Genomic DNA, 11,595 nt, shown 5'->3' on the forward strand with positions numbered 1-11,595 from the left:
GTTAGCTGGCTTGCACATTTCAAGAGACAATACAGTATGAGCAGTGTGCAGATAAGGCCGTTCCTGCAGATCAGGAGGCTATGGAATAATTTTTTAAATACCTGCTAAATATTAATACAGGGAAAGTGTTAGGTGTAAGAGCAGGTTTCAGTGCCAACGAGACTGGCTTGTTTTCCTAGGCTATTGACAAATGAACACATATAATGCAAATGGCCTCCAAATCCCCTCTTCAAATTATTCAAATATCATGCAATCTTGCTATTGTGTCAATACTAACAGCGACTGACTTTAAGTCCAAACCCCTAAAGATGTACGGAACCCCAAATCCACAAGAACTTAAAAGGAAACTCCGGTTCAGGAGTTTGACATCTGACATATGAGATGTCAGAAACATTCTGGGATTAAGCTTCTACCACTGCCCATCCAAGAAGCTGACTGCTATCTCCGGGCCAAAAACCTTGCCTCCAAGGTTGTATTGATTTTGAGTATTGCCCCAGTCCATTGCCATGAAGAACTTGCAAATGCCCACCCCAACCTAGGTGTTCTTTTCATGCCCCTAAATGCTAGGTCTGTCACCTAACCTGGCCATCAGGACATAATAAAGCTTTCATGGTGAACACCACGAGGGAACTTTACAGTAAAGCAATACAACACCAACAAGGAAACCGGCACGACGGACGACTGGCAGTCGGTCACTATGGCCACGGTCGGGGACTGTGGTGCACAGCCTGGGGAGGTATCAAGGAGACTACTATCAGTAACATCTGCAAAAATGGCCAGACCGCCCAAAAAAGTTCAAAGGTTTGAAGGTGTCACAGAAAATATAAAGGCCAATGGCAAACACATAATGCATATCACATGGCAAATAAGTGGAAAAAGCCTCAGTGACATGCGGGAAGATGTGGAAGAAATTTGGGCAGAAAAGGTGGTAGAATCCACAAAGACCCAGAAGAGAGAGCAAAACAAGGCACTGAAGTCAGTGGAGATGAGGATGGTGATGAAAACCCGGCCACCACCGAAATGTCCCTCTCACAGCAGCCATATCAGAATGGAATTCTGCCTCAGAAGAATTTGCAATGACATGGAAGAATGTGACCCTATTGTTGAATGCAGCCTCCTGCTATTTTTCAAGCGGCTTGAAATAAGTACCATCAACTACTTTGGTTTTCTTGGGGTAAGCCAAGGTCAAGAGGTTTAGCCAGAGTGCACTGCCCCACCACACATCCCACAGCTCTCTCAAAACTAGTTGTACTTAATGTTAATCTTTAATTTTAACTTTTTCTGCACTTTCTTTGCATGACTGTACAATATAGCACAGTGTAGGTGTTCACATTACTGTACTGTTTACTGTTTATTTAATGTGTGAGTACTAAACTGTGTATTGTTTGTATGACTGACTTAAAGTAGTACAGTAAAAATAGAATACACTATACAAAATGATGTAACAGAAATAGTTTTATTATAATACTGCATATAATTTATTTCTAAGAAACATATATTAAATTCAGATGCCTTTAAACAGAACAAAAATCTATAATAGGTCATGCATTGATTGGTAGATGAAAATGTGAACAGAGGCTCAGACGAACATAAGTTTGCATTTCCCTTAGAAGCAATGGTTCAGTAGTCATTAATTCAATGTTTGTGATGGATTTACAGAATACAACTACGATGAATAACAAGAATTGACTAAATATATGAGTGTGTGTGTGTATGTGTGTTAAGTATTTTATGACTCGGGCCTCTGAATCTCTCTCAAACATTTATGCTCCCCAAGGGTAAAAATGACAATGTTTTAGAATAAGGAGTATTTTCAAAAAATGTTGGCAGCAGGGCTGCCTTCAATGGTCCAACTCTCCTGACGACAGATATATAAAAGACACATGGGGTGCCTGGGTGGCTCAGCCAGTTAAGTGTCTGACTTCGGCTCAGGTCATGATCCCAGGGTCCTAGGATTCAGCCACACACCGGGCTGCCTGCTAAGCGGGGAGCCTGCTTCTCCCTCTCCCCCACTCGTGTTCCCTCTCGCGCTCTCTCTCAAATAAATCTTAAACACACACACACACACATATAAAGGGAATGAGGTCTTTTTATCTCTCATACCCCCACCATCCCCTGCCCCAACCCTAATGACAAATTATCACAAGCTTAGCAGGGAAATTGGAAAGAAGCCATACACTCATTTCCTTTCCCTTTCTCTTCTACATCTCCTCCTCCACCTCTCATTGTACTTCTAAAATACTCTTGAGATGGTTTTATAGTATAAATATAAGAAGAATTCTTGCTGACATATTTTCTAAATGCATAACCACTGGGCCTCACTTATGGATGATTCCCAGGGGTAGTGTTAAGGGTCTAGGCTGGGTCAATTTCTAATATGACCCTTGAGGTGACCTGCCACAAAAAGCTTTCACACAGATGGTAATTATGTTTCTCTTCAGTATGAATTATCAGATAATGAGCAAGATACTTCTCTGGCCAAAAGGTTTTCCTGAAAAGTTACATTCAAAAGAAAAGGTATTTCACCAGTATGAGTTCACTAAAATTGACCGATGTAAACAACCTGCAGAGGCCTTTAAACTCTGGTATGAATTTTTCGATGGTGAGTGAAGGATGAACTGTGGCTGAAGGTTTTTCCACATTCACTACATTCAAAGGGTTTCTCTCCTGTGTGAGTTCTCATGTGTTGAGTTAAGGCAAAGTTGTCACAGAAAGCCTTCTTACAGTCTTTGCATTCATACGGTTTTTCTCCAGTGTGGATCCTATTATGACGAACAAAGTTCGCAGGTTGGGTAAAGGCCTTCCCACATTCTCTGCATACATAGGGCTTCTCGCCAGTGTGAATCCTCATGTGTCGAGTAAAGGAAGAGCTGTAGTAAAAGGCTTTCGCACATTCTTTACACTCCAAGAGTTTTTCTCCACTGTGGGTCCTATTATGTCGGATAAAAACAGAGTGGTGTGTAAAGGCTTTTCCACAGTCACTGCACTTATAGGGCCTCTCGCCAGTGTGAATCCTCATGTGTTGAATTAAGGAAGAGCTGTCACAAAAGGCTTTCCCACATTCCTTGCATTCAAAGGGCTTCTCCCCAGTATGAGTCCTCTTGTGCCGGATAAAAGTGGAGCGGTGAGTGAAGGCCTTTCCACATTCGTTGCACTCAAAGGGTTTCTCTCCAGTGTGAATCCTCATGTGTTGAGTGAAGGATGAGCTGAGGCAAAAAGCTTTTCCACATTCTTTGCACAAAAAGGGTTTTTCTCCTGTGTGGGTCATATTATGCTGGATAAAAGTGGAACGGTGAGTGAAGGCCTTTCCACATTCACTGCACTTGTAGAGTTTCTTTCCAGTGTGAATCCTCATGTGTTGAGCAAAGGAAGAGCTGTAGTAAAAAGCTTTGCCGCATTCCTTGCACAAAAAGGGCTTTTCCCTAGCATGGGTCATATTATGTTGGTTAAAAGAAGAGCGGTGGGTGAAAGTTTTACCGCATTCTTTGCACTCATAGGGCTTATCTCCAGTGTGAATGCGCTGGTGCTCTGTGAGGTGAGACCTGCGTTTGAAGGCCTTCCCACACTCAGTGCACTTGTATGGTTTTTCCCCAGTATGCAACCTCATATGTCGAACGAAGTCTGCCATATAACGACAGGCTTTCCCACATTCGCTGCATTTATAGGGCTTCACTCCAGCATGAATCTGCTGATGCCGACCAAGGGCCCAATTCTTGCTAAACCTTTTCCCACAGTCTTTGCACTTATACAGGTTATTCCTTGCATCTATCACAGGGTCTTTTCCTGGTCCTTGTTCATGTTCACGGAGATCACCTTGGGTAGTGACTCGCTCCTGCAAAACCGTTAAACACAAACGATCATCTGCCTCCAAATCATCATGTTTATGGGTCAACTTCCTAGGGCATGTCTCCTTGTGGGGGTCTGCTCCTGGCCTCAAGTTCCCTTCCTGCATTTCTGATAGCTTTTCCTGATCCCTTGCTTGCCCCAACCTGGAATCCCTTGGGACTCCCTGGGTCACTTGTTCCTCAAAAGGGGCTTCCTCAGTGAAGGCCAGCTGAGAAGCAGTAAGTTCTGTGGTCTCAGGTTTTGCTTTTTCACCTGAAGGGAATCCAATACAGAAAGGTGTCTATTAGTCATGTCAACACAGAACAAACAAAATTACCATCTGAGTGGTAGAATGAAGATGAAAATAACCCCTCTAATTCCTGTGGCATTTATATATCTATTCAGCCCAGGTTTACAGTTTCTTTCTTCACTAATCCTTGGACTCTTGACATCTTTAAAAGGCAACCCAGGAAGAAAAGCTGGGGCAGGGCGTAGAGAATCTGGAGCGGAGAAGACTCCTCACCCTCCAGAATGGCGGCGGGTGGGCCGAGTAACGACTACACCGTATGTAACGACTGTGCCCCAACATGGTATGGCAGCACAGGGAAGGGGCACCGAGCCTGAGCCACATGGGAGACGGCGAGAGGCCAGTGGAGGCTACCTGGAAAAGGTGCTGTGGGAGCTTATTTCTAAAGGAGAGGAGGGATTCTCTGATGGAGGAATGAGGAGAGAAACTACAACATGCGGTGTCTTCAGAGAATTCCGAATGCCAGGCAAAGTGAAGTGGACGAGAGGATGGTGGAGATGAGGATGGAGAGGCAGACAGGGACTGAGGAAAGAAAAAAATCTCAGGATTCTGGGCTGTGGGATAGTGGGGGATGGTGAGAAACTACTGGGCGGGCGTACTGCATCTACTTCGTCTGAGTAAAGACTAGGTGAACAGACGCCAAATACCACTGAGATGAGGAGAATTATAAATTTACCACATTAATGAAGATCTCTATGAAAAGGGAGGTTAGTAATATAACGTCGTCCTTAAATTCATCTATAAATTCAACACAACCTCAAATAAAATCCCAACAGAGTTTTTCAAGGATATTGACAAACTGATCGTGGAATTTACATAAAAGAACAAACAGACCAGGCTAGCTCCAAAGAAGAAAAAAGAAGGGAGTCTTGCCCTTTGAGGAATTAGAATTATGATGATTATACACAAGGCAGTACGATGTAGGCATAGATTTAAGATAAACTGTCAAAGGAAAAAACAGAATTAAGAGCTCAGAAATGTATGTATGAACTTTGAAATATGACAGAAGCAGCAGAGAGGCCCAGTGGGAAAAGGAGGGACTACTCAATAAATGGATCTAGAGAAACAATTTCCCATATGGGGGAAAATGAAATTGCATTCCTAACCTCATGCCACATAAAAATTAACTCTAGACTGATTAAGATCTAACTGTCAGAGGCTCACCATTAACAACATTTAGTAAATAGTAAAAATGATTATCTTTTAGATCTTGGGAAAGTGAAAGATTTCATAAACAAGATAAAAAAGCATTAACTGTAAATGAAAAGACTAGTCAATTGGACTAAACCAAATATTATTTTTTAAAAGGCAAACGGTGGGGGGCGCCTGGGTGGCTCAGTCGGTTAAGAGTCTGCCTTCAGCTCAGGTCATGATCCCAGGGTCCTGGGATCGAGCCCCGCATCGGGCTCCCCACTCAGCGGGAGGCCTGCTTCTCCCTCTGCCTGAGGCTCCCCCTGCTTGTGCTCTCTCTCTCTGTCAAATAAATAAATAAAATCTTAAAAAAAAAAAAAGGCAAACAAAGGTATCTAAATTAGTATCAGATACCACAGACTACAGACCAAAGTAAATGAGAAAAAGAGGGACATTATACAATGATAAAAGATCAATCCACCAGGAAGACATAACAATCCTAAATCTGTATGCAACAAATATCAGAGCCCCAAAATAAACCAAAAACTGAGTTCGAAGGAGAAATAGAAAAACTACAATTACAGTCGGTAACTTCAACACTCCATATCCAAAATGAAAACTGAGCATATTTGTATGAGCTGACATTTCACAGAAGATCTAAATCAGCCAATCAACATATGAAGAGGTGCTCAACTTTCCTGGATATGAGGGAAGGGCAAAAGACCACAATGTGATACCATATTATATTCACCCGATTGAAAAAACTAAAGAACTTGACAGTATCAAGTGTTGGAAAAGCCACAGATCCATGGAATCGTTAGTGTAACGCAGGTGAAGTGTAAACAGGTAAGATTTCATTTGAGAAAACAGCAGGGCAGCATCTAGTAAAGTTCTCCTTTTGCTCACTTATAATAATCGAAAAATTCTAGCCCTAGGAACACTACTAAGAGAAATTCCTACACATATGCATGAGGACATATGTACGTGAATTTTCACAACAGCACTCTGTGGGTATAAAAAACTGGAAACATGAAAGTGCTCATGAAAATAAATGAATACATTGTGTTATATTCATGCAAATGACTACAGAAGAAAAAAATGAGTGAACTATACTACATGCATGGTGAATCTTAATAATATACTGTTGAATAAAAAGTACAAATCATGTAAGACAATATAACCTACGATACTTTTTAAAGATTTTATTTATTTATTTGTGAGAGAGAATGAGAGACAGAGAGCATGAGAGGGAGGAGGGTCAGAGGGAGAAGCAGACTCCCTGCCGAGCAGAGAGCCCGATGCGGGACTCGATCCCGGAACTCCAGGATCATGACCTGAGCCGAAGGCAGTCGCTTAACCGACTGAGCCACCCAGGCGCCCCAACCTACGATACTTTTTATAAAGTTCAAATAAAAAAGCACGTATATACATGAGTACGATGAAGTAATTTTTAAGTCTGTTTTGAGAATGTCAGTTAATAATGGCATTATAAAAACACGTACATAGGATACACGCATCCCTGTGTTTATTGCAGCATTATTTACAATGACCAAAATATGCCCCAAGCATCCACTGACTGATGCATGGATAAAGAAGAGGAGTTATATATATGCAATGGAATATTATTCAGCCATAAAAAACAATGAAATCTTATCATTTACAACAACATGGACACAGCTAGAGAGTATAATGTGAAGTGATCAGTCAGAGAAAGACAAATACCATATGGCTTCACTTATAGGTGGAATTTAAGAAACAAAACAAATGAACAAAGGGAAAAAAGAGATAGACAGAGACAAACCAAGAAACAGATTCTTAACTATAGAGAGCAAACTGATGGTTACTAGAGGGGAGGTGGGTGGGGGGATGGGTTAAATAGGTGATGGGGATTAAGGAGTACACTTGTCATGATGAGCACCAGGTGATTAAGATAAAAACGTAAAAAATATATGTGAGTATCTTCATTTATTTTTTTAGTTTTATTTACTGTAGTAAAAATATATATATATAAAATAAAATTTAACATTTTAAGATAAAACAATCTTAAAATGTAATGGATAGAATAATTAAATGAAGTGGAAAAACTCCTTGAAAGATTCAAATTACCAAAACTGACGCAAGATAAACAATATATGAATAGCCCTATATTTACCCCAAAAGCAAACTGTTATGGACTGCATGTTTGTGTTCCCCCAAAATTCATGTGTTGAAGCCCTAACCTCCAATGTGAATTTGGAGATAGGGCCTTTATGGAAGCAAGAAGAGACAGCAGAGTGTTCTCCCTCTTTTCCCAACCACCCCCAGCACACACACACCACCTAGGAAAGACTATGGTCTCCCTTTGTCTTCTTATAAGGACACCAATCCCATCATGGGGACTCCACCCCCATGACCTCATCTAAACCCAATCATCTCCCCAAATCCCGACCTCTAATAGCATCACTATTCTAACCCCCCAGCTGGGTTCTAACCCCCCAGCTCCAAGTATGAATTTGGGGAGGACACATAACAATGTTCACAATAATGTTACATAAGAAAAATTATGTAAATCAACCAGTCCAGTATATGGCAAATGTTCAGTAACCTGTACACCCCTCTTATCAGTATTATAGGTGTTGCACTTGCCAATCAGAATGTCAACAGTAACCTGAGTAAGAACATTTTCAGTAGTGTGGTGCTGAGAAACAACACTACTGGGTCTCAAAGAATAAAGGGGAAGATACCACCTGCTCCCCAGTAGGTGTTAACAGTTGACAACTCTTATGCATGACTACTGGGAATGTGAAATGGTGCGGTCCCTTTGAAACTGTTTGGTGGTTTCTACTGAAGCTAATCATGATCCAGCCAGGCCACTCATTTACATATTCCCAACAGAAATGTGTGCTTATATCCAACAAAAAATATGATCAAGAAGATTCATAGCTGCATTCTTCACAATACTCTGAAAATGGAGAACAAGCCAAATAACAGGAAAATGGATATATGCAATCTATTCATTCACTGAGACACCGCACAGTTAAGAAATAACTCTAAATTTTGCAACCACATGAGGGAACCTCAGAGCCATCATGATTATCAAGACGGACATAACAGTATTATGTACTGTGGGGGTCCATTTATAAGTCTTTAAAACTAATCTACAGTGATTGAGTTGAACACCGGCTACTTTTGTAAAAGGGGTATTAACAAGGAGGGAGCAGAAGAAACCTGGGAGGTGCTGGAAATATTTCTTGACCTGTGTGGTGGATACTTGGGGTTATATATGTAATATTTCATAAAGATGAACCCTTAAGATTTGTATATTCACTATGTGTAAGCTATACCCTCGTACAGTAATTAAAGAAAATAGTAAAATAGTAACGAGGAAGCCTAGAAGTCCTGGTCCTGCGTGGCTGTCTCTTCAGAGAATGAGAAAAGTCCCAGAAGCTTGGTTGTTCAGGTGAAATAGAGTCGTCAACAATTACATGTGTTGGGAGAGCCAAGAGCATGTTTTGTTTCAAGTTTCCCCCAAGTGTCCAAAACTTCACTGTGTTTCCTATGTTGAGTTGAGAGAAGGTGAAGATATAGAAGAGGCAGGAATTATTTCCTTCACTTATGTGAAGACCCAAGGCCCCAGGTGCAGCAGACTCACGTATGGCTTCCTGTAATTCCTACCTCGTGGTGCTTACACCCTGTTATGATGCCCTCTGGCAGAATGGCGCAGGCCCTTGATTTACTTCTGATGTGGCCAAGTGGTGGAAATGTAAAAGATGAGGCTGTGTGTTGCATCCCTCTTGCTGGAGTCTCTCCCACCAACACTTGATCTGAAGGAACCTGACATGTTGTGAGGTGTCTCTGACTGTGGTCTTACCATTCTGTAAGTCAAGAAAGCCAGGGACCAAAGAACGACCCCACACCACCTCCGTCTTCTTCACACCCTCTATCCAGCCGTTCCTGAATCTTGATCGTGTTTTATCTTCCATATCTCCAGAATCCGTCACCTTCCCCAGCTCCGTCGGTTCCGCACGAGCATCCTCGTCCAAGCCATACTCGTCTCTAGCCCGCATGACGCTAGCAGATTTCCAGCTGCTCTCCATGATCTGCTGCGTGCCTCCGATCCACTCTCTGCCTTCCGTCCGCTTCCCCATCCACTCACCCTACTTCCGTCTGGGAGCGGACCCCACCAAGTTGTGCCTGGACCTCTGACCCACAGATGAGAAACAGTAAATAAGTGATATTTTAAGCTCTGTTTGTGGTAATATTGCCACACGGCAAAAGATAACTAATACACCTGAGAAGTTAGGTGAAGGTGAGATCTAGACTCTGCTGGGAGAACTCGCCAAGCCGGGCGTGAGAACTCTTCCACAGAGGTGAGAAGTAAGCTGCAGGATGAGTCTGTCAGGGGTAAAGAGCAAGAAGGCCAAGTGTGTAGCCTCTCTTCTCAATGTGAAGTAGGTCACATGCTGAGTTATGAGCAGTGAGGTAGGTGGTGATATCTGGAAGAAGGGTGAGTGGATGGGGAAGCGGACGGAAGGCAGAGAGCGCATCAGAGGCACGCAGCAGATACATGGAGAGCAGCTGGAAATCTGCTAGCGTCGTCGGCCTAGAGACGAGTGTGGCTTGGACGAGGATGCTCGTGCGGAACCGACGGAGCTGGGGAAGGTGACGGATCCTGGAGATACGGAAGATGAAACACGATCAAGATTCAGGAACAGCTGGATAGAGGGTGTGAAGAAGACGGAGGTGGTGTGGGGTTGTCCTTTGGTTCCTGGCTTTCTTGACTTACAGAATGGTAAGACCAGTAGTTGAAAATGGCGAGGTGGGAGGAGTGGGCCAGATCATGAGGTCCTTTTTAGGATGTCAATGGAACACTGGAACATTGGGATATTCAAGTGAAGATGTGGAACTGCAGAGCGGGGTGAAGGTGTGAGACAGACCCTAAGGGGTGAGGAGGGGAGGGCCGGACACTTGCTGGCTGAGCAGCCAGAAGGAACACGAGAGGGGAGAGATCACGAATCTGCACTGAAGCCTCTCCACCCACTCGATGGCCCCAGCAGCTCTGACAGCCCAGATGTGAGGCTGACAAAGGCAAATGTCTCCTTGAGGTTTTATAAGACAGGAGGGCAAGAAGAGAACAAGGCTAGGGACTGCTTCTGAATATCTGCTTCACAAGTGGAAGGATGGATAGATGCAGAGATATATAGGCGAATGAATGACTGGATGAAGGTGGAAAAGTGTGGGATGCAAAGTATAGTTAGAGGTGTAACCTGCAGAAAAAGAAAGGACTGTCTTTTCTGAATTTGGAAGGAAGTCTGAGATATCATTATTCATTATGACTAATAATGCCTAAATATTACAAACACACAACTTTTGTTACTTGGTCACTCACTCTGAGTCAGGCAGTGTGCGATAAGCAGTTTCTTGTTATCTAATTACATTCCCAAATAATCCGATGATGCAGAAACCATCATTACTATCTTTTTCTAATGTAGGCTAGTTTAGCAGACTAGGATACGTTCATCATATCCCTGGCCTCTTCTCCTTGGGCACAAAGCTAAACCACATTTCCCAGTTTGATGCGACATGTAGCCTAATGACCAGTTCTTGTCAATGAAATCTGAACGAAATGATGTATGTGTGCAAGGGGATAGGACTGCAGATCTTCCACAACTTATGATGGGGTTACATCTCAATGAACCCATCAAAATGCGTTTTTTAAAATAAAGATTTTATTATTTATTTGAGTCAGAACGAAAAAGAGAGATCACAGAGGCAGAGGAAGAAGCAGGCTCACCGCTATGCAGGGAGCCCAACGCAGGGCTCGATCCCAGGAACCTGGAATCATGACCTGAGCCGAAGGCAGACGCTTAACCGACTGAGCCACCCAGGCACCCCCAAAATGCGTTTAACACACCTAACCCACCACACATCATAGCTTAGCCTGGATTACCTTAAACGTGCTCAGTACACTTACATTAGCCTACAGTTGGGCAAAATCATCACATACAAAGACTATTTCATAAAAAAGTGTTGAATATCTCATGCATTTATTGAATATTGTACTGAAAGTGAAAAACAGAATGGTTCTAAGTGTACTGGTGGTTTACCCGCGCGATTGCACGGCTGACTGGGAGCTTGACTCGCTGCTGCCCAGCGTCAGGAGAGAGCATCATACTGCAATATCACTAGCCCAGGAAAAGATCCAAACTCAAAATTCAAAGGCCACCTTCTACCGAATGCATACTGCTTTCACACCAGTATAAAGTGGAAGAATCCAAAGTTGAACCACTGTAAGCTGGGGGCCATCTCTACTCCCCTTCTCTCCTATTCCTCTTGGCCACTTGGATGACGCC

General features: G+C 42.9%; 1 protein-coding gene across 1 annotated transcript in view; it reads right to left on the bottom strand.

The window, feature by feature from the left end:
- Positions 1 to 2,112: 2,112 nt before the first annotated feature.
- Positions 2,113 to 11,595, bottom strand: part of LOC110590229 (zinc finger protein 181) — a 119,318-nt gene continuing 109,835 nt past the window's right edge. Inside the window, exon 5 of the mRNA XM_021700985.2 lies at positions 2,113 to 3,609. Within this exon, the coding sequence (XP_021556660.2) occupies positions 2,576 to 3,609 (1,034 nt within the window). The 3' untranslated portion in view covers positions 2,113 to 2,575. The remainder of the gene's footprint in view (positions 3,610 to 11,595) is intronic.

This window comes from Neomonachus schauinslandi, chromosome 16 (assembly GCF_002201575.2).
Source record: "Neomonachus schauinslandi chromosome 16, ASM220157v2, whole genome shotgun sequence".
Classification (NCBI taxonomy): Eukaryota; Metazoa; Chordata; class Mammalia; order Carnivora; family Phocidae; genus Neomonachus; species Neomonachus schauinslandi.